Below are 24,545 nucleotides of genomic sequence, written 5' to 3' on the forward strand. Positions count from 1 at the left end.
AAAAGAGAGAAATGACTGTTGAGACAATAACAGCTCACCTCACTCATAATGATGGTTCCCTCAATAGCCAATTTTAGATCACTCAGGCTATTGCGAAGTATTGAGATGACTTTTTGCATTCTGTCAATTTCTTGTCTAAGAAATATATTCATTGAATTAAGATGTCCCATCTTTACCAAACGAGCTTTCACCTAAAAAAAGGATACGATAAAAGAGAAATTTTTATCATCTGTCACTTGTCTTCCAATGACCTCTCCTTTCTCTAAAAGTCTTCTTTTTTTCCCTCTAGAAGTATCTCTACCAGCCCAAATGAACTCTAAAATATCTCTTGCAGAACTAAACTTGCCATTAAAGTCCCCATTTTCTGGACTTCAAAAACTACTGTTCGACTAAAATGATTTTTATTTCCTACTGATTGTACTTAGTTGATAATTGGAAATGTACTTTAAAAAGCTGAAATAAAATTGTACCTTTTTCCCTTTCAAACGATTAAGTACTAAGTGTCAGTTAAATAGTCTTTTGCAATCTAACCTTTCCAAGAGTACAGTCTGGAATATTTTTTTCATAATGCTTGCAGAGTCATTATTAGAAATGTCACAAAGTTCATACAGTACAGCCAAAATCTTTACAGAACAGTTACCAATAAATAGGATTGGCTGCAGTTTCCTAAGATCATTGTTGCCTTGTCTAGGGTGACTAAAGAGAGCCTTTCCTAATCTAATCAATGAAAATATTTGACTTTGTGGGAGAGCCATTAAACACCTGTCATTTGTTCCTTTTTGGTATATCATTTATTGACCATTTTGAAGAGATCAATATAAAAGTCTCTGGCTGTCAGGACCATAAAATACAACAATCACTGGAAAATAAGCCAATATATATACACATTTCAATTTAGTGACATATGCCCAAGAAAAGATTGACTACAAATACTGGCAAGAATTCATAAAGAGATTTGAACTTTCTGCTGGCCACCATGGAAGAGATGACAGAATAGAAGGGGTAAGGAGAAATACGTGGAGTGGGAGAGAGTTTAGAGTGATGTACCAGTCCAAAGAATCATCAATAACCCAGTCAACTGTGGAATTCTCTGCTGGAGACGCCCACTGCCCCTTGAGTCATGGAATGTTACAGATGGACGAGCTTCAGAGTCACTGGACCACTCTCCTCGTTTTACAGAACAAGTTTTCTGGCATGGCACAGAAGTTTCCTACTCAACAGCAGACACTTCTGCTTTACGGCAGCTGTAAAGCACTTCTAGCAAGGGAGGGATGAAGAGGAGAAGGAAAAACTCAGAGGGAAGCTGTGATGTAAAACTGAATAGCCTGGACGGGGTACCTGAGCAGACAGAGCAAGTAACACTGCCATCCCAGTCAGACACGCCTAACCCAGTCGGCCACACCAACTTCTGGGTGCCACGCCAACCTTCAGGTATTCTCCTAAATTCCTGGTTCTAGAACTTGCATTTTTGCAGGCTCCACTGCCCTGTTCTCATCTTGAGCCCATTAGCCTCCAGTGGCTGAAAAGCATATATATCATCTTCTTTAAATCATGACTACTCTGTGGAAATTCACACTTAAGGAAAAGGGAAATTATGGAAATACTTTTGCTACCCCCTCAAAAGTGGGAAATTAAGCCTAGGTATTGGCTACAATGTCAAATCAATAGCTCAGGTACCTTTCAAGATGCTAACAGCCCCAAACAAATCGCCCTGCCCTGCTTACGGTTTTAAAAGAGAAACTTCACTTGCAATAGAGACACACTTGGGAAAAACTTACACTCTAGAAAATCTAATTTTAGTACTGATTTTATTTTGAGTACGATTATTGTTCTAGCCTAAAACTGTCTTTTTATTAATAAAATGAAAGATTTGCTGTAGTCTGGTGTAACATTTCATTATGTTCCTGGGCCCGGGTAGTCTCTTCGACAGTAACGTGGCTCCATTTTTACTACAGAAGTCAACAGTATAATTACATTGCAACTTACAAAATTCACTTTACAGCCACATTTTCAAGAACACATCTCTTCTATAAAATAAAAGACACTAAAGAGTGGGTGCTCTTGGAAGAGGAACCCATTTCAGATGTCTCTCAGTACGAATGCTCTCCCATAAAGCGACCCATTCAGTGACAATCCACTCAGTTCCTGCCAGGATTGTGTCAGGACACAGATCTTGGTGAAATGGCCCTGACCACCCCTGGATAGCTCAAATTATCCCAAGGTCTTGAAACCCTCCTCTGGTAATACCAACCTGTGGTCTAGCCACACAGAGTAAGTTTTATCTCAGTTTCACATGCCAGTTTCTAAAATCTTTGAAGGCAGGTATTATGCCTCATCTGTCTTCTGAGGATCACTTACGATGACCCATTGAAAGTACACGCTTATAATATTTATCCATTAAAAAAATATTTTCTCCCTTTATGTAACTGTGAAGCCATTGATTTCAGTATCTTGGCCAAATGTCTTGGTACCCATCTTTACAACAGAAGCAAAAATTGTTTTAAGAGGCAAGAAAATGTTTTTTACTATTGGGGGCACTCACTGAAAATGGGAGGCCTGTAGCCTAGGCAGCCTAGGGGCTCCCAGCTGACAAGTATATTTTCCCCAGACTCGGGGATGCAGGAGAGGGTAGACACAGGACCATAGTTGCCCTCACATAAGGTTAAACAGCTAAACTTGACTTAGCCCAGTCTAGGACTCAGGTGAAGCTCTGACCGTGAGCAGTGAGGGACAGAGGAACAGGAGAGAGGAAGCTCTCGGTGGCCAGAAGAAACAGCTCTGTCTTCTTGCATGAGGAAGGAGGCCAAGTCAGAGGAAGCTGGAGGGCCTCTCAGAACTTTCAGGCCATCTAGAAATGTCACCACAATTAGACATCTACTTAGATCAGCAGTTCTCAGTGTGTGGTGTGGGACCCTGGAAGGCCCTTGGGATCCTTTTGCGGGGGGGGGTCCATAAGGTCACATTTTTTTCATAGTAATGCTAAGTCATTATTTGATCTTTTTACTCTCCTTCTCTCAGGAGCATACAGTGGAGTTTTCCAGAGGCTACATGACTTATGATTATCAAAACAGACTCACTGCAGAAGGAGGTAAGAGAATCTAGCTATCTTCTGCTAAACCAGACATTAAAGAGATTTGTAAAAATGTAAAACAATCCCACTCTTCTCAGTGAATTTTTTTATCTTGGAAACTAGATTCATTTTTTAAAAAATAAAAATGTTGTTTGTGTTAGCATGTAATGACTTTATTACTATTACTTTACAACAAATTAATACATATTTTTGAAATTTCTCAGTTTAAATTTCTAATATATTAAATACCAGTAGTTATAACCCACATAAACAAAAGCTAGTTGGGAGGACTGAGAGAATGAAAGTAGGGTGGACAGGAGACGAAAACAAGTGGTAAGTTTAAAGGATGGTCTGAGCTGGCTTGGGTAAGAGGGCTAGGGAGAGGTTTCCAGCTCAGAGGGTTCAGCTATCTAGGGACCCAAAGATGGCAAAAGGATACAGAAGAGGCAAGTGAAAGAGAAAGTGGGGTAGAAAGGAAATGGAGAAAGATATCAGAAAAACTGCAGATCATCATTTGCAAGATGCTTGAGAAAGAAGGAAGAGAAGACCAAAAGGTAAAAGAAAGAGCTGAAAAGGAAGAAGGAATGAGCAGGGAGAGGAACGACTGAAACCTACTGTCCCAGGGCTGTGCTCAGCTTGGTGGAACTCAAAGGTAGCCCTGCCCCGCAGGGGAGAAGGGCACAGCTCACCTCATGAGGAATGTAATCGGGAGGCAGCTTGCTCAGCATGTCTTCAGATAACCTATAAACAATGGCTTCTCGAGTCTCTCCCACTCCACCTCCGCTCTCTTTGGGTTGAATGTTGGTAATTGTTTCAAGAACAGCAGAAGCAGTGTTACTCTGATACCTGGTCAAAAGAGTGAACAGGTCAGAATACAGGACGGAAATGCACCTTCAGAGATAACTATCAAAGCTAAAATGAAATGATGAATCACGTTAGTCAAATCCAGCCAAAAAAGGGGAAACTTTGCCATCAACCTTCAGAAATGAAAAAACTACTGTCTCCTAATGGAACATGTCAAGAACATCACAGAAATGAAAAGCTCTCCATCTTCAGGGAAAGAGATTCCACAAATGACCTCAATAACCCAAAGCAGTGCCGTCCAATCGTGCTTGTGGCTATCCTAAACACCTCATGCTGGACAAGGAGCCCACCTCCTTTTACTCTCCGACCATTATGGACTGGTCATAAGAATCTACCGTTATATGACAATCTGTTAGATCAGAGAGCACCACTCACATTTCCTCAATGAATCATAAATTACTAAAATTCTTTGTTTTTTCTGTTTTGTTTTCTCATTTTCCCAGTTGTTTTATGATTTCCAAGGTGACCTAGTGGCATCCATCTGTTCCACCTGTCTAAATGCACGCCCCCATCTTTAAAATCCATATATTCAATACAGATTCACTATGCACCAGGCACTGAGCTAGGTGCTACGATATGGTGGTGAACAGGTCCCTGCCTTGGTCCGTTTCTTTAGCAGAGAGGGGAGACATTAGTCAATACCATTGTAATAAGTGCTGTGGAGCAAAAGAACAGGATGCTTTAAGAGAGTCTGTCTTTTACAGTCTGTCTGTCTCTCCCTCGCTCTCACTCTCACTTTCTAACTCTCCTTTGGGTCAACCAGATGCTCTGAGGTGCATGAATTTAGTTTTTGTCCCAAAGTTGCTGGGTTGACCAGCAATCTGGACACACAGATTGGGGGGGGGGGGGTGTGTGTGTGAATGTGAGTGAGTGAGTGTGTATGTGTGTGTATGTGTGTGGTTTGGAGACAATTCACACTGGAAGATCAGGGCAGGTATCTCTTAAAATGCCATGGCTAATTTGAGACCTGCAGGATGAGAGGTCAGCCAGGCAAAGTGGGATGGGGAAGGAAGTAAGAAAGGACATTCAGATAAGAAGTAAGACCTGGAGGTGAGAAGGACTTCAGTGCATTTGAGGGACAGATACAAGGCCAGCACAGTTGGAGCCAGTGCTAGGAGGAGAGGTGAGGATGGAGAGGCAGCAGGGGCCAGACCATGCAGCGTCCTGGGGCTACTCTAAGGATTCTGAAAGTTACCCCAAAGGCAATAGGCGACCATTGAGGACTTCCGAGCAGGGGTGTGGCAGGACCAGATTTAAATTTTCCTGTCTTACTCCTAATTTTCCACCTACAAACATTACATGATTAGATTGTTTTGAGTTACTGTTTTGTTTTGTTTGTAAATTCTGTCTCTTGCCCAGATGTATACCACATTTACATCTCTTTTCATAGGTGTCAGAGGCAAATCTAAAAGGAATTCAACAAACGTTTGAGATTAGTGATTTGTTTTCCTGTTTTATTTCCTTGGACATAAGGTAAGTCTTTGTGACATGCTACATGTATCAAAATTTTAAATGTGCATAACTTTTAGTTGAGAAGTTCTACATCCGAGTTCATCTTAAAGAGGGAATCAGACATTTCCATTTCTGACAGTCTAGTGTAATTGTTACCCTGGACAATTCTCCTGAAAATAACCAAAAATGCTGACTAAGCTATGAAAAACATCTTTTTCAATACATTACGAAACTGGCAAGAAACTGAGAAACTCTCAGGGTCAAACAAAATATAGAGGGAAAGCTGGAATCTAGAGAGCTAAGCCAGATCTTACCCTGGAGGCATCGACTCACCCCTGGTGTTCTTGAGTTTCTGTTTGAATGATACAACGAGAGGAGAGGGAAGCCCTAGTCTCAAGGTGGAAAGTCTAACTGGAAACTCCTACATAAACTTGGGACCCCAGAGGGCTACATCCTCAGTGTAATGGCAAACTAGAAATAACCCACCTGTCAGCTGACGATGGTGGGAAAAAATCCTTCCTGAGAATTCTTAATTCACCAGGTCTGTGACATTAATTAACATTCATTCATATTACCTATGTGATTTGAAAAACCTCAAGCCAAACATTTATTTTAAGGTGGTCCCAGGAAGTCCCAGGGGGCACCTGGTGAAAGCAAACACAGATCTTCCCTGGAACAATGTGCCTTCAACCCAGGTCTCAACAACCCAATAGTTAATTTCCAACAGACATGAGCTCACAGTCAAAATTCACACACACACACACACACAAACACAAAAAAAAAACCCACAAGGCACAAGTGAGCAAGAGCCAGTAGAAACAATAGAAAGCAGAACCAGGGGCTAGCCCAGTGGTGTAGTGGTTAAGTCCGTGCACTCCACTTCAGTGGCCCAGGGTTCGCAGGGTGAGATCCCAGGTGTGGACTTAGACACCACTCATCAAGCATGCCGTGGCAGCATCTCACGTACAAGATAGAGGAAGACTGGCAACAGATGATAGCTCGGGGACAATCTTCCTCACCAAAAACAAAAAGAAAGAAAGAAAGAAAGAAAGAAAGTAGAACCAGACCTGCAAAGCTCTCAGATAGTGAACTTTCAGATGCACATTATAAAATATGTTTTTACTATATTGAAAAATATAAAAGATGATTGAAAATATAACTATGAAACAGGAAACTATAAACAGGAATAGCATATTTGAAAAAAGGCCAAGTAGGACTTCTTCAAGTAAAAAATAATTAAAATTTAAAGACTGTATTAGTTTTTTATTGCTGCTGTAACAAATTACAGTCACACGCTGCATAATGATGATGCAATCAATGACAGGTCACATATGACAGTGGTCCCGTAAGATTAGTGCCAAATAGCCTAGGTGTGTATTAGGCTATGCCACCTGGGTTTGTGTAAATACATTCTATGATGTTTTCACAACAATGAAATCGCCTAAGGATGCATTTCTCAGAACATATCCCCATTGTTAAGCAACGCATCACTGTACCACAAAATCAGTGCCTTAAAACAACCCAAATTTATTATCTTACAGTTCTGTAGTTAAATCTGATGCAGATTTCACTGGGCTAAAATCACGGTGTCAGCAAGGCTGAGTTCCTTTCCTTGGGGAAGTTCTATTTTCTTGCTCATCTGAGTCATTGGCAAAATTTACCTTCTTGCAGTTGTAGGAATGAGGTCCCCAATTCCTTGCTGGCTCCCAGGTGAGGGGCCTTCTCAGTTTCTAGAGGCCATCTGCATTCCTTGGCTCATGGCTCCATTCTAACATCTTCAAAGCCAGCAATGGCAGGTTAAGTCCTTCTCTTGCTTTGCATCTTTCCTTCTTCTTCCATTTCCTCTCTCTGACCCACTCTTCTGCCTCCCTCTCCCACTTTTAAGAGCTTATGTGATTAAGTTGGGCCCACTTGGATAATCTAGGATAACATCCTCATCTCAAGGTCCTTAACCTTAATAACACCTATAAAGTCCTTTTTGTCACATAAGGTAACACATTTACAGGTTCTGGGGATTAGGATGTGGACATCTTTGAGGTGTCCATTATTCTGCCTACCATAACGGTTAACAATGGGTTAAATAGCAGATGAGATACAGCCAATGAAAGAATTAGAAGACTGGAAAATAGATCTGAAGACATTATCTAGAACGCTTCAGAGGGGAAAATAAATGGGAAATATGAAAGAGAGTTTAAGAGACATGCAGGCTAGAGTGATAAGCTCTAACATACATTTCAGAAAAGTTTCAGAAAGATAGAAGAGGGAGAATGAAAATGAGATAACTGATGAAATAATGACTGAGAATTGATGAAAGATCTGAATTCTCAAGTTCAGGGAACTCAATGCATCCTAAATAGGATAAACAAACAAATAAACAGAAATCCATACGTAGACATGTCACAATGAAACTGTTGAACACTAAAAACAAAGATAATGTCTTAAAAGTGGTCAGAGAGAACAACAGGTCATCTAGAAAGAAATGACAATTAGCCTGACAGCCAATTCCTCAACAGCAGCAATGGAACCAGAAGAAAATAGAATACTGTATTCCATGTGCTAGGAAAAAATAACTATAAACCTAGAATTGCATACCAAGCAAAACTATCTTTCATGAATAAGGGCAAGACAAAAGATCTGAATAGACATTTCACCAAAGAAGCTACATTAATGACCAATAGCATGTGAAAAGATGCTCAGTTTCATTATTTATTAGGAAAATGCTCATTAAAACCACAATGAGGTACCACTTCACACCTATAAGAATGGTTATAATAAAAAAACAGACAATAAGAAGTGTTGGCAAGGATGTGGAGAAACTTGAGCCCTTATATGTTGCTGGAGGGTATTGTAAAATGGTGTAGCCACTTTGGAAAATAATTTAACCATATAACCCAATAATTACATTTCTAGTTTTCTATTCAAAAGAAATGAAAAGACATGTCCACACAGACTTGTCTGTGAATGTTCATAACAGCATTATTCATGAAAGTCAAAAAGTGGGGACTACCCAAGTGTCCATCAACTGGTGAATGGATAAACAAAATGTGGTGTATTCATTCACATATTGGAATATTATTTGACTATAAAAAGCAATGAAGTACTGATACATGCTACAACATGGATGAACTTCAAAAACATTATGCTAACTGAAAGAATCCATACACAGAAGACCACATAGTATATGATTCCAGTTATGGGAAATGTCCAGGAAGGGTGAATCTATAGAGACAGAAAGTAGATTAGCAGTGGCCTGAGGCTGGGGGTGGGGGTGGGAATTGATCACAAATTAGTACAAAGATTCTTTTGGGGGTGACAGTTCTAAAATTAGATTGTAGTGATGGTTGTACCACTCTGAAAACTTACTAAAAATCATTGAACCGTTTACTTAAAATGAACGAATTTATGGTAGGTAAATTATACCTCAATAAAGCTGTTTTTCAAAAAAGGAGGGCAAAATAAGACATTTTCAAAAAACAAAAGAATTTATCATCGACAGGCCCTCACTGAAGGAGATTCTAAAGGATATACTTTAAAAGGAGGATAATTATTCCGATGGAAGGTTTGAGGTGTAGAAAAGAACTGGACAATGCATGGACAAATCTAAATATACATTATGGTATAAAACAAGAATTATGTGTCTATCTGTGAGGTGAGAAAAAAATAAGATAAAATTAAAATACTGAAATGCCAGGAGGGAGATGACTGTAGTTAAAGTTACCTAAAGGTTTTGGCTGAGAGGAGAGTAAAGATGTAAAGATTAAAAATGGATGTTAAAATTTGCAGGAGAATCAGTAAAAAGAACAGAAACAGAATACATAACTTCCAAACTAGCCAAAGGGGAAAAATAGAATGAGAAAACCTCTTTTTCAGCAAAACGTACAAAAGGAGGAAGAAGAAAAGAAACAAAATATAGAAAGTGTACAAAGAAAGCAACATTTTATATTTATTCTTTATATTTTATATGTATGTTATAAAGACTTGCATTTATTCAACATTTAATAAATCAGTTTTAAAAAGAAATAATCAGATAAGTGTACACAGATGTATGTACAAGACTGTTTATAATAGTATTTGTAATGATAAATCCTGGCAAAGCTCTATAAAAATCTATACAGCCAGCAAAAAATGGTGATATAGCTCTACATTTATTGTTAAGAGGAGGTTATTGAATTGAGATTATTGAATGAAATAGCATGGTATCAAAACCATATGGTATGATCTAATTTTTTGTTGATAATATTGTGCATATAAACATAGGAAAAAATCTACAAGGGTATTTTGAGTGTGAGATTTTTGAATGATGAGCTTTTCCTGTAATTATTACTTTATGCTTTCTATTTCATGTATTGTTTATTTTTCTCAATGAGAAAGTACGATTTTTATAATAAAGAGTATTATACCCATTTTCATTTTGAAAAACAGAGAAAAAATAAGCTCCCAGAGGCAAAGGCCATAACAAGTCTCAAGAACTCAACAGAGATGAATCAATGACAAATGTTTTAGGTTCACTGAAACACGTCTTACGAATCCCTAGTAATCTTTAGGCCCCACCAGAAAGACCCCTTTCTGCCTTTTCTCACAGCATATGGAACGAGAGAATCACACCTTTCTCCGTCTTCATCTCTAGGTGTGAATTAAACATTCTTTTGTGCAAATTGCCCCACTAACTGGCACAATCCTAAGGAGCTACTGCAAAAGTTAGCCAGGCTTCTTTGCTTATGAAAAAGCTGCATTTTGTGTGAAAGCTGGCCTTTAATTCATTTAGGAAACCAGCTGAGGAACAGAGGAGAGGCTTCTGTCTTCAGCATGTGTTTGATTCGCAGGTAGAATACCACACCTGGACCCAAACCCGTGTGTCCAAACAAGTGCATCCTTTCCACAAGTCACAGCTCGGGCAAACACACCTGCCACTGTGCTCTACATGCTGGACCTTCAGTCAGACACAGTGACTCTGAGGGTCCTGGGCGACCTGGTGAGTGTTTGTAACTCAACCAGGGTTGGGGTATTGAGTCCACATTACCTTTAAACATGTGAATTTCACAATAAAGGCCAAAAAGGTAAAAGCTGATTTTTAATAAATGAAATTGATTTTGTACAAATTTTTTATATGATTTTAAGTTTATTTTTTATTATTTTTTTGTAAGTAACCTCTATTCAGATGTTGGGGTTTTAGAATATTCCAAAAGACACTTATTTAAAAAGTTGAAAGATGAACATATCAAACACACACACAATTGGACATACGAATAGAGAGCAAAACATCCCAGTAAAATGACACAAAAGGCACTTGCAAGCCATTCCGGAATTTTGAAGTATGGCACGCTCCCAGTTTTAAAAAGTCATATAAAGTATAAGGAAAATACAAGTAACTCTAGGGAGAAAAATCCTATGAAAATAGCTGATGGGACAACAAAATGAAGTTATTAGGAGTCAAAGATCCACATTATTATATAACACTTTTCAGAAATTTAAATTTCCATGTGATTCATATTACTGGATTATCTCATTCTAGCATTAGATGCAGTAAAGATAGATTATGTGGATGAACCGCCATGTTAGAGAAGATATAGATGTCACTGTCACTGACATCTTACGAAGAGCTGTGAAATACAAGGCAAGTCTGGGTAACACTAAACCTCTGACTTTACCACGAACTCCATGTACGCACATTTCCACTGATTCATGGGGCTCTCTGATTCTTAAATCAAACAAATCGCAAATCTAACTCATTGTTTGACTTCTCCTTTATCCCTCACCTGAACCGTTCCTTGTCCCATGTCCTCCAACAAATCAATGTCTTCGCCCAGCTGCCCAACCCAGAAACTTCAGAGACAGCCTCCTCATGATGCCGCTCCCCACCCTTCTTGATTTCCAAGTCCTAGTTCCAAATCATTTCTAGCATCCATCAAGAAATGTCCAGCATCTTCATCCACACTGCCTTCAAAACTGTCCCAAACTCTTTCATATGATGCCCAAATCTCCAAAAAAAAAAGTCAGTCTCTGCCTTTGTCATCAGCCTTACCGTTAGGTAACCTGGCTCTTCATGCCCCTCCCCCACCACGCTCTAGGCACCTTGGACTTGGTTCCCCTGAACATACCACACACTTTTGCATCTTCATGCCCCTCCTTGGATTGTTCCTTCATGTATGTGCCCTAACCTATGTCTTTTTTTCCACTGAGCTACAGCGTTCTATTTTTAGTTTGTTAATTGTATGTATTTAAGGTATACAACTTGAAGATTTGATATATGTATGCATCCTTACTGCTCATCATCTTCCTCTTTACTTGAACCCTCTCCTTCTTGCCCCCCGGTGCTGCAGTCACTTCTTATCCACCTCTTCTCCAACCTGAGAACTCCTGCACATCCTTTAAGGCACAACTCAGATGTGACCTGTCTCACCAGCTTCCTTGGATCGCCGAGTTGGAATTTATTACTCCTTTGCCTTTGTTCTCATAGCAATGTATATACACCTCCTGATTTTAGAGTTTTCTGTATTGTACTGCATAATTATTTGTCATTCATCTATTGTCCCTAATAGCCGATGAGCTCCAAGGGCAAGGACGGCATCTTACTACTCTTTGTATCCCCAAGCTGGCTAGACAGTATGTTCTCAATAAATATTTGTTTATTGAATTGAGGCCAAATGGCTTGGATTTTACTAAACCTCAAATATAAAGGAGAACAATTCTCCAATATTTAAAGGGCATAAAAATTTAATTATTTGTTCTTTCTTATGGTAAAAGTATAGTATATTATCATTACTATTTGTCTATGTCCTAGAAATTTTCTACAAAGGGAAATCTATATATAAATTTACATGCTCCTCAAAACACAGGAGAATCAGAAAGATATAGTTTGAGAGCGAAGGAAAACTACTTTCATTCTGACATTTAAACACAGATCTTTAAAGTTTAAAGAGAAGAGGGGCCGACCCCGTGGCCGACTGGTTAAGTTCGCGTGCTCTGCTGCAGGCGGCCCAGTGTTTCGTTGGTTCGAATCCTGGGCGCAGACATGGCACTGCTCATCAAACCACGCTGAGGCGGCGTCCTACATGCCACAATTACAAGGACCCACAACGAAGAACATACAACTATGTACTGAGGGGCTTTGGGGAGAAAAAGGAAAAAAAAAAAATCTTTAAAACGAAGAAAACCACAGTAAATTTCCATTCATACTAAGAAAATCCAGGTTTATTCTTCCTACCTGTTCTAGCTACAAATAAAAAAGGGAAAAGAACACATATCTGGGATTCTCAGGAGCTCTCGGCTCACCTCCAGCTTGAATCCTCTTTGGAAACCACTCTGCACCAGTGGCTGGGTGCTAACAGCACACGCCACTGCAGGCATGACCATCCTGCTCTTGGCCACGCCAGCCACTTTCACCAGTGCTCTAGAGGGCTGCAATGGAGATGCTGCCGCTGCTGCTGGATCTCATCTAAGAAATCACTTTCATGGTGGGTGGTTTTATTTTTTACAAGGTGATCTGAAAACAGTCTTCAAGACATGGATGTGGGGAAGCAGCCCTGCAAAGCTGACCCATTTTGCATATGAGCCGGACTAGCTCTCCAGAGCATCTCCCCGCCACACATTTTATCAGGCACAGAATGCCAGGGCTGTACAACTTACATGGCTTTTTCCACAGTGAGATTTTATATTTGCAAAGATAGGAAAGGCAGAAGCCTCAAGAGCTAGCTATAATGGAGAATTGCAAATATCTCTATATGCCTCAAAAGCCCAAGGGCTTTCGGAAAAACAGTCCCCACAAATTCTCTGAGACGAAGATCGAGAACTATAATGCTCCATGAGCTTTGGTTCCGAGTTACTTCTATCAGGGAATTTCTCCTTGGAGTAAATGGGGGAAGAAGCGCATACTGGTCTCGTAGCTTAGCGGTTCGGGGAGTCATCTAGGTCCTCTCTGTCGGTGGTAGAGTCAGAGCCAGGGACAATAAAAATGCAAAACAACTGAAAACTGTCTATAAAATAAACAACTAACCATCTGAGATATTTAGTGCACTATCATTTCCGAATCAGCCTAGATTTATATACATCTTTGCACATGAAATACCAGTGAGCATAAATTCTTGCTAAAAAATCCAAAACTCAAAAGTGTCAGCTAATACTAAAAGGAATATAATTACATTTATCCTGCATAGAAATGAACATAAAAGTTGTAATAAGACATTTGATAAATTTCAGAAGGTAGAAAAATATGCATAACTGCTAATGAGAAAAAGAGTGAAAATAAATAACTGTTTTTGACATCGCGATGGTTGAATTTACAGAGTCTTTGGTACCTTATAAATCTAGATAATAAAATATGAATAAACTATGCATTTTTATGGTTCCTGTCACCAAGGCATCTAAGCTCTTGGGAGAGATTATACTTATTTTAAAGCATTTATTCAGCTGGATTTCCCCGCTCCAGGTCAGGGATTCTGCATTCTCAAGCAAGGACCGAGGAGAAAGACTCATGGTCCCTTTTCCCAAATCTCCCTCTTCTCTCAAGTGCGTGGATGCTAACTTCAGAGCACAGAATCTAATAAGCAGGGACATGGAGGTCTCCGCGATGGCCCAAACACAGCCCGTGAGCCTATCTGGAAGCAAGAGTGCTGTCGAACAGGATGGACAGTCAGATAAATTAATAAGGATTCCTCCAGTGGGGGACCTTCTCGCAGATTTCGCCAGTGTATCTTAGAGAGTCTGCCCCCTCCCATGGCTTCAACTGTTATCTTTGCATAAATGCACTCAAGCCTCTCACCTGGGCGCTAGTCCACGTTTCTCACCCGACTCAGATACCTCCCACTGTCTTTCCCAATTCAACACGCCCCAACTGGACTCCAACTCCTCCTCAAACACACTCCTGTTCCCAACTCCTCCATCATCCCAGCTCCCAGGCCAGAAATGACAGGGGAACCTGTGACTACTTCTTTCATTTCACACAGAACTTTGAGAGTTACAAGAAGACCAGGGGTAGGTTTTAGCCGGGAAGCTTCATCCGTAATTGCTTCCTGCCTCCTGGTGGCTGATGGGGGAACAGCGAGGGGTTGGTGCACAGCCCTCCAAGAAGGCGAGCTCAGTTGCGGGAAGAGTGAGGCTAGGATTCTAGTCACAAGATACTTCAGAGCCCGGAGGGAAGAAGAATCAAACCTGAGACAAAGCTCCCCCAGAGACTGAGAAAATTACCAAATGCAGAGTGGCAGAACAGAGCCTATGCCTGAGCAGGAACCAGAAACGAGCCAAGGTCTCTGGGAAGAGAAGAACAGAGGTGGATGGGGAAGACCCTAGGACAGACCAAGGGGGAAGTTCAGAATAAAGAGAGATCAGAGGAGGAGTGCCACAGCTCTTACAGGCCAGCAGTTGTCTCTAGCAGAAATAATCCTCCCTTTGAGGCAGATATCTAGGGTTTTTTACTGGACGTCACATGGTGTGAGGAGAGATTGCAAGATCCTGACACTCTATTTTGGGAAAAGATAGCTTACAGCATCTGTAGCATGCTTGCCAGCGAAAGGCTCATATGCCTGGGTCGTGAAAAGAGACAGGCCAAAAGACAAAAAAGCCTGGCCATACCCTCTCCATCCCGTCATTGTCCCTAATCTCAGCCTTCATCACACACAGGACAGGGTCGCCAAGATGGCTTATTAGTCCAAATAGCCCTTCAATGTATAAAAATGTGCCCAATTTCACTCAAAATTAGAGAAAGTAAACTAAAACTATGTTGAGATGCCATTTCTCACCTGTCATATTGGTGGAAATTCAAAAGCTTCATCAACACTTCGTTGATGAGACTGTGGAAAAAGAGGCACTAATATTGCTGGTGAGAGTGCAAAATAGCACAGCCCTGTATGAGGAATTTGGTAATATTCACTAATCCTTGATTTATCAATGCTGCCCATAGCAATTTACCCTGAAAATACATCTCCAACAGTATGAGAAACCATAAGCATAAGATTCTTAATTGAGGAATTATTTAGGATAGCAAAATATTGGAAACAACCTAAATACCCATCCAAAAGAGAATGGATGAATAAACCATGATGCATACAAACAATGGAGTAGCATGCAGCTGGAAAAAATAATCGGGGAAGATATCTATGGATGGATATGTGGTGATTTATAGGATACATTGTTAAGTGAAAAAGGCAAGACACAAAATAAAATACATATTATGGCAACTTTGTAAAAGAAAGAAATGGTAATAAGAATATATATCATATATGTATGTATGTTTGTAGGTATGCATGTATGTTTGAGCAAAAAGAAACTCAGAGAAGATAAACCAGAAACGAAAGCATTTGATTGCCCATCAAGGAAGGGGAAATGGGATGGAGACTAAGAAAATCAGAGTGTGAGACAAAGAGCATCTTATTAACTAGTAATGACTTTTAAACCACGCTTATGTTTCACATATTTAAAACAATCAACAAAGATGGAAAAACCTTAAAATGTAACTTAAATAGAAATAAATGTCCCTATATGTCAACTGATAGCATAACCACACAGAAAAGACAATCTGAGTGACTTCTGAACACAGCGCTTTGCACGTCCTCAGTGGGATATATTCTCGGGACAGAAAGAACTGCCAAGAAACCTTGATCTCCACCCAGCACACTTGTTGTTGGTAGAGTGATTGATGAAGTCATTCAGAGAAAAAGAGCAGATATGTTGAAGTTGCTGGGAACCAGTGTTCTCACTGTGAGAGAAAAGAGATATCAATATGGAACGAAGGAAGGCAACGAAGAGCCCCGAAGTGTGCAACTGGAACTGGAGTTATTAGTATTAGCTCATGATGTTTTAAAAAATACATATTTCCTAGCTCTGACCACTGAGAGGGCCTATGAGGGCACGCGTGCACGCGCACACACACACAGAAATAGATTTGGTTATCCAGAGATATATAAACATACAGAGATATAAATATAGAAAGAGGAAAAGCAAATGGAACAAAATGTTAGCGACTGGTGAACCTAGGTGAAGGGTACATGGTGTTCACTGTACTTGCAGCTTTTCTGAGGGTTCGTGAATAGTTCAAAATAAAAAGTCAAGGGGGAAAAATAAAGAATTCATTTCTATCATTGCCCCCATCCTGATGACATTTTAGTTGCTCTTTCAGGACTTTTTCCAGCTCTGGTCTGTCTTTCTTGAGAGCTGGTGAGCAGAACTGCCTAGGCACAGGAACGCCGGCCCTGTAAGCCAGGGTGAGATGGTTTCAGCCTCGTTTTCATGCTCCTTGGGAGGATTCTGTAGTGCCCTATAGGATCAGGTTCTCTAGGAATCAGCCATCATGACTCCTTGGGTCCTCGCCAAGGATGGAATCAAAGTCCAGAGCCCTCACATGTGAACCGCTCCAACTGCAAATTTGTAAGTGCGTTAAGACTTATTGGCCATTTTTCTTCCCACTCACATGAACTCATGAGATCTTTCTATAGATTATCTCCATTGATTTACCTTCTTCACAACCTAGAAGAATTTAGTATCACCGACTGATTCAAGCGATATTCTCTGAGCACCAGGTACAGTTTAGCACGGGGGTAACGCAGTGAAAAGTTTCAGACTCATGTTTAATGACAGTAGATAGACAATAGCAAATGAATGAATAAACAGAGGGTATATCAGTTGGTGTACAATTTATAGAAAAAAGAAAGCAAGGAGGAAAGAGTCTGGGATGAGGGTTGGGGAGAAGCCTACAATTTTTAAGTAAGGCAGCCAGGGAAGGCGTCCCTGAAAAGGTGACGTTTAAGCAAAGACCAGAAAAGGTGAAAAGGTGATCCGCAATGCTATCTGGGGGGAAGGACTTTCCAGGAAGCGCAAGTATCCTGTGGTGGGAGCCATCTGGCCGGTTTGAAGAACAGGAAGCTGGCGGGAGCTGGAGCGGAGGGGCCGAGAGTGAGGGCGAGGGCAGAAGGAGACCAGGACAAGATGGGGGGGCACATGGTATTATTGGGCCTATAGGTCATCTGAAGGTCACTGTCAGCCTTTGACTTTGACTTGGAGGGAGATAGGAGCCTTAAGAAGGTTCTGAACAGAGGAATAACGTGGTCAGATTGATGTTTTTAAAGTCTCAGCTAAAGTAAAACTATTTCTCTGTGCGCTTCTCTTTCAGATAATGTTTAAGTTGATTCTCAAACAGATCTCTAAGGAATCTTTTTTATTTCTTTACTTTTTCCCTGTCTCCAGCTAATTTATGACAGCCTCTTCAAATAACAGCTAGAGCCGCCACCAAAGAGCCATCACAGTTCTGTCATGGGGTCTGAAAGGAGCGTTAGCTATTCATGGGTCTATTAAGATGGAAAGCGGCATGGGAGAGATTACAGGGTACAGAGAAGTTAGAATCAACACAGCTGACACAGAGGCCAGGAGGCCAAGCCTTGTGCCAGGGGTGAAGTATGTGTTCAGGGACCAAGCAACGGGAGCAAACTGGGACTCCAGAGAAGCCCAGCCAGGGCAGGAGGAGAGAAGCACCCGTGCCCCATCGCAGAGTTGTTAAAACCACAGCAGCAGGTGAGAAACTACGAGAGAGGCACACCCCACGGTTTCTTAGTCATTAAAGCTTAGAATCTGCCAGAGGAGTCTTGGTTTCCTCCGTTTCCTGAAACCACTCTCCTGGACGTAAACTTTGTGGTCTTTCATCGATGGGTCAAAGGCAATGACCACCCAGAGGAGAATCTCAGCCGGGGCTTCCTGGAGCCCTCTCTGTGGGGCTGGTTGGTCTTCTTCTCAGGTAGGGATCTCCAGAGAGATGAGGGGTGAGACCTCATCCAAAGGATGGGTCCAAGAAGGGGCTTGGGACATGGGTGCATTTCTTATCTCTTCACTCATCGCCTCCTGCCTCAGTTGCTGGGGCAGGGACCTCACAGTGACCTGACACCTCCAGCCTTTCCTCCTGGGCTCTGCATCTGTGTCCTGTGCTCCTGTGCTCTTTGCCTTGTGCCTACTGTGGGCAGTTAGGGACAGAAGGATGCAGGTGAGCACATCAGGCGAGAGGGACCACCACAGAGAGGATCGAGCAGAAATACAATTCTTCATCCTGCTTTCTCTACCCTCCTGGCCCTTTTAGATTCTGTTTATGACCATTATTTTTCATGGGTGTTTTGAGGTAAGAGGCAAGGAGCTAGGACACTACAGTCCTATCAATGGAGAGCACCAATACTAGTAACACCAACTGGTTTTATGACACGACAGAGGAGAAAACAGTCAATGCATAAATTAGAGTTTTAACATTGCCATAAACTCTGGAGCATCAGGATTCAGTGAGGGGAGAGCAGGCCAAGAGATGACAAAATTGTAACTGGGAGACAGGAAGTGACACTATTTTTCACAGTAAAATAAAAAGAAGGGAGAGGAGAGAGATTAAGAGAGAAAATAAAATGTCTAGTCTTTGCCTGGCTGAGTTACAAACGACCCCTTCAAATTAAAAAATGCCAAGAACTCACGTGATATCAGCGTTAGGGTGAAGCCCAAAGACTTCAGGATTATCCAGAGATGGCAATGACTGGATGTATTCAAAATACTGGTCTAGAGTTTTGCACAAGGGGATTTTATATCCGGTATAAAAACAGAACGACGGTTCAAACATCTTCTCACTGAACCAGACCTATAGGGGAGAGAAAATAAAATTGATGAACACCTAAATGAAAACTGCCACTATAAAGGAGGAAAGGCCACCCTATTTCCACTTTAATAGTTTTTTATATTGGGTTTTGAAAGCACCTTAACAAACCCACTGATAGAATAATCAGCACTTATATGAAGTATAGACAGAGGCCACAAGACAAAAACAACGAAGCCTGGGCCTCTGCTTAACACCAAAGAAAATACTTTCTAAGAGTGAAGAGGAGAGAGAAAGCCCACTTTTGAAGAGGAGTGGGAACACGCTGCAGAGTAGATGAGGCAATAAACACACATGCGAGAGAATATCTGGGCCTTTTCATTGCCTCCCTTCTCCCACAAACGGGCTCACGCCCGGGGGCTATGCTTGTGCTCAGTGTGGCTCACAGCAGCGCTGAGCACCACACAAGGCCAGGAAAACTTGCAAACGCCTCCCCTCCCCTCCTGAGCCAGAGAGCTCCCTCTGTTAATTAAGTTATGTCCCTGGCCACAAGAAGAAAATGTCTTATTGTCCAACTGTCTTATTGTTCACCTTAAGGACAGCCTTTTCTCATTCCTTATGAATTGATTATCTGTAATGTAACAGCAAGAGAACAAATATATACTTGGTGTGAATAGACTTATTCCAAAGAGGGGAAAAAAAATAATGCTGAATGCCTCTGAGCCAGATTTGAGGCAATGACTTCAGCCTCTAACAGAGCGGCTCTCCCAGGAAGGGGGGAAATAGTGGGAAGACAGGAGGAGTCGAAATGCGGGCAGGATGTCTGAATCACCGGGAGGACTCGATGTGAGCAAAGGTGGGGACTGTGCCTTACTTCAATTGACCATCCTTTCTCTAGTATCTTCCCTCCCTATCCTTCTTCCAGCTCTTTGTGGGTCCAGTGATTGCTCTGAATTACTCTGTGCACCAGTTCTCTCTTTTGCTTTATTCAGCTCAGTTTTAACCTATTCAATTTCTGTGTACAAGGCACTAAGCTTAGAATGGGAACAGAATGCAAAGATGAGACACACACAGTCCTTTCTTTCCAGGAGCTTGTGACCAGTAGCGGGATAAGCCAATTATATAATAACTACAATATGAAGTGCACTAAGGTAAGAGCCGGAGGAAACAAAAAGTGGCAAAATACTAAGGAAGCTTAAAGCAGGAAGAAAGACTAGCCAGACGGATGACAGGTAAGGCTTTATCTAGGGGGTGATTTTGGAGATAAACCTGGAAGGATAGGATTTTGACAGGGGAACTTGTGATTGGGGAGACCACACAAGCAAAAGCATAGAATAACTGATGCAAAATGTGAGGCAGGTTGTGGAAATGATCCCATATTCCCTCTCCCACTCTCCAATATAATGTAGTGGTACGAGATAGGACAGGAAGGGTGAAGTGAGGTCATATTATGGATGACTATGGATGTCAGGGTGAGGATTGGCGCTTAATTTAAGAAAATGGGGAGCAGTTGAAAGTTAAAGAGAACAGTGCTGTGATCATGGGCATTATTTAGAAAGATCGGGTTTTTAGTGATGTGGATGACTAGGGAGGTGAAGGCCGTGGGGTCTTCAGCACACAGACAACAAATGACCACACTGAGTTTCCTACTGACAGGTGACATGTATCTATGAAAGTAAAATGAAGTTCCTTCTTGTTTTTCCATTACCTTATTTATGTGCACACAAATAGTTGGATTCAAAAACACAAATAGCTGAGTTTCACAAAATTTGGAAGACATTTTGGCATATAGTCAAAATACAGACTATGAAGTCTACATGAAATTACTTTGGGAGATGGCACCTTACAGAGATAAGAAGGTACCTTACAAAGATAAGCAGTCATCTTCCAAGGACAATAAATAAAATTCTACAGTTGTTAGTTTTAGGGGAGACACAGCATAAGACCCTGAGAACACAGAAAACAGAGGTTCAAAGATAAGCCCCAAATTGTAGGTCTCAGGGACTGAGGATCCACTTTGAAGGCACTGATACACAGGCGAACTGATTCTCACTCTGGTGACTCTGGATACCATGGTCGGGGTAATGTGGCAGCTGATTCGAAGGTGAGACTGAGCCTGAGACTGAGATAAGACGACACGAAGGCAGGATGTGGACTCCACGGTGCTTGCCCGCAGCCTTCTTCAAGACGTTTCTGCCGTGAGGTTCACGTGATAACCTTGCGTCCTTAGAGCTCGAGACCCAAACTCACCTCTCTGGTTATTGAGAGGTGATCTGGGGCACGTCCAAGCTGGACAGAGGAATGAGTGAGGGGAAGGAACCGGCGAGACGGGAGGTTGGAAAGAGTGGAGGATACAGGGCAGATTCAGGGGGCATAAGGGTTTGGGGCGGCCCATTGATCAGAGAGTTGGAGCCACTAAAGGTGGAGCAATTCTAAGGAAAGTCCTGAGAGAGAGAGATGGAGAACAAGTCTGGGAAAGCTGCCCAGGGGAAAAGAATGGAAAAACTGTAGGATGAACTTTTCATTTAGGGCAGTAATTGCTGAGAACAGGGTTCAAAGAAGCCAGAATCAGTGAAATAAAGGAGAAACACAACCCAGGCGGGGAGGGACCTGCCGTTACTCAGGAGCAGCCAATGATCTGCGTGGATAAGGAGCTCTGGGCTTCTAGACCAGAAGGTCCGCATGACAGAGACTACTGTCCCAGGGGCTTTCCCCAGGCCAGGCTCAGGCCCAGAAGATGGAGAATGCTAGTCTTCTGAGAAGCAGGTTGGGATCTGCTGACTAGTCTTCTGTTGCCGTGAATGCTACAGAGAAGAAGCAGGAGAGGAGGAAAGACGTGTTAGGAAAGAGGGAGGAATTACCCAGCCTGAGATTTTGAAGGGGGAGCAGTCTGAGCTATGGACTCTTCTTTCTCTCCTGCCCTTTGCCCTGACTCAGCCGTCCACCTTGAGGTGACCATTAACCACAAGTAGCTTTCAACTGTGCTCAAGAGAGCTCTGGTTCTGACATGGAGAGCAAAGAGGTCTCCTAGAAACCCCCTTCCCTTTGCCAGCAAACTGCAGCGTTCCTGCTGCCTTTGGGTAAGGCGGTTTCAATAAAACAGATAAACCAACTAAGAGAGTTGGTTAATCAGGACTTTTCCTGAATTTTACTTTTTAGAAAGAGTCAAAGCATTTTTTTTTAAAGACTGATATAAAGTGCTGTAAAAAAGTATACCTAATTTTCCGGTTGTGCTCTGGAGGTCAGTAAAAATCCAATCTAATCTACTCTGTCTTAGATAACAGTAACCCTGAGCACATAAAGCTCTCAATCTGCTGAGATTAAATTGTGTTGATCATCATCAACAAACACACATTGAGCGTATCCCAGGTGCTAGAGAGAAGGCATACAGAGACCTAGAAGACTTCTTTCTTACTTCAGTGGGCTTGTAATGCAGTGGGGGAGGCAGAACACGTGTATTAGGACCCCGTATTCCCTCTCCCACTCTCCAAGGCAACTGTTCACAGCTTTTCCTCTCTTCCAATGTCCCAAACTCGCTCTCCCCTGCCCTCAGCTGAAGACCTGCATCCCCTCAGCCGACGATGCTTCTTATTTCACTCTGAACATAGACAGTCAGAAGAAAGCAACGTTATCTTCCCCCATGAAACCTCCCAGTCCCTGAACCCATACCCATGTCCTTCCCATCATAAGGAAGGGGCTGCCTCCTTCTACCAGGAGGAGAGGAGAGCACTATAAGGATGGTGTGCAAAACAACCGGCACACAGACTGGTGAATTTAAACCAGCACGGGTGGCTAAGAATCATCATAATGAGTAACAGAGGTGGGGGAAAAAGGAGGCGGAAACAAAGTGTTCCACAACAGTAGCACGGAAGATGCAGGTCAGAAGGGCTCGGAGTTAGAGCCTACACACTATGGTTAGATCTCAAGTCATCATGATAGAAAATGTGAAGGATAGAAATGGACTATACAATTTTCAAATTTTATTTCAAAGAGAGAAATAAAACCATATTTTTAAAAGAGCAGAAAAGACAAAAAGGGGGGGAAAAAAGCATAGTTAAAGAAAACCACAAAATTAGATGGAAGAAATAAGTCAAAACATAGCAGTGATCACAACAATAGTAAGAATATTAATTTGCCTGTTAAAATACAAAGACTCTCAGATTGAAAATTAAAAAGTCTGGCTATTTGTTATTTTTAAGAGATAAATCTAAAACATAACGACACAGAAAAGTTAAGATAAAAGGAATAGAAAAATATAGGCCTGCTATATTAAAATTAAGATTTATAATCATTAAAAGACTAACAGGAGAATGAAAAGGCAAGCTTCAGAGTGGGAAAAGACATCTGCAACCACATAATCAACAAAGAACTTGTGTCTAGAATATGCAAAAAGTGCCTATAAATCAGTTTTTTATTTTATTTTTTATTTTTATTTATTTATATTTTTTTTTTAGGAAGATTAGCCCTGAGCTAACTACTGTCAATCCTCCTCTTTTTCCTGAGGAAGACTGGCCCTGAGCTAACATCCATGCCCATCTTCCTCTACTTTATACATGGAACGCCTACCACAGCATGGCTTTTGCCAAGCGGTGCCATGTCTGCACCTGGCATCCGAACTGGCGAACAGCGGTCTGATGAGAAGCGGAACGTGTGAACTTAACTGCTGTGCCACCGGGCCAGTCCCTAAATCAATTTTTTAAAAGCACAGACTACTCAAGAGAAACAGAGACACGGATGTACAAGCAAGTCACAAAAATGAAAATAAAAATAGCCAATAAACAAGTGAGGGTGCTCAACTCCACTAGTATTCAGAGAAATAAAAATTAAAACCAAAGTAGATACCATTATATGCACACTACACTGGCTAACATTAAAAAGACTCATAATGCTCAGTGTTGGTGAGGATGTGGTGAAATGGGACATCTCATTCTTTTGCTGGATTTATAAACTAGAACAATCACTTTGGAAACCAGATTGACATAATTGATTAAAACAGAAAATACACAAACTCTATAACCTGGCAATTCCATTCCTAATAGAAAAACATATCCATATGCACCAAGAAATCTGCACAAGAATGTTCTCAACAGCATTATTTATAATAGCTCCAAATGAAAATGATCCTAATTTCCACCAATACAATACAATGGAATACTATACAGTAATGAAAATGAGTAAACTATTGCTACATGATATGATGTGGATGAATCTCAAAGTATGTTGAGAAAAAGAAACCAGACACAAAAGAAAACATACTCTATGATCCCATTTATATAAAGTTCAAAGACAGGCAAAATTAAACTACATTATTAAGAAGTACATACTTAGCTGGTAAAAGATATAGTGAGAAAGAAATTGTTTCTAGAAGTCAGAACTATGGTAACGCTGAGGGAATGAGAAGTTGTGATGGAGAAGGGGCAGGCATGAGTCTTCAGGGGTGCTGGAAATGTTCTTTGTCTGTTTGAAGAAACTTATTAAGTTATACGTTTATGTTTTATATATTTTTCTGTCCTGTGCTATATTTCATATTTTTAAAACGTAGGTTAAATTTTTTAAAAATTTGTCAGGCAAATACCAAGTAAAGGTCCATTCCCTTTCCTCTTCTTCCTTGAT

At 41.2% G+C, this 24,545-nt stretch overlaps 1 protein-coding gene across 2 annotated transcripts in view; it reads right to left on the minus strand.

Annotated features, from left to right (window-relative positions):
* Positions 1 to 24,545, minus strand: part of DNAH8 (dynein axonemal heavy chain 8) — a 263,980-nt gene that overhangs the window by 15,008 nt on the left and 224,427 nt on the right. For both annotated transcript variants that reach the window (XM_070514986.1, XM_070514987.1), the window contains exons 84-86: positions 18,817 to 18,977; positions 3,760 to 3,916; positions 39 to 191 (exon numbers count right to left, since the gene is read on the minus strand). In XM_070514986.1, the coding sequence (XP_070371087.1) occupies positions 39 to 191; positions 3,760 to 3,916; positions 18,817 to 18,977 (471 nt within the window). The remainder of the gene's footprint in view (positions 1 to 38; positions 192 to 3,759; positions 3,917 to 18,816; positions 18,978 to 24,545) is intronic.

Source organism: Equus asinus, chromosome 8 (genome assembly GCF_041296235.1).
Source record: "Equus asinus isolate D_3611 breed Donkey chromosome 8, EquAss-T2T_v2, whole genome shotgun sequence".
Classification (NCBI taxonomy): Eukaryota; Metazoa; Chordata; class Mammalia; order Perissodactyla; family Equidae; genus Equus; species Equus asinus.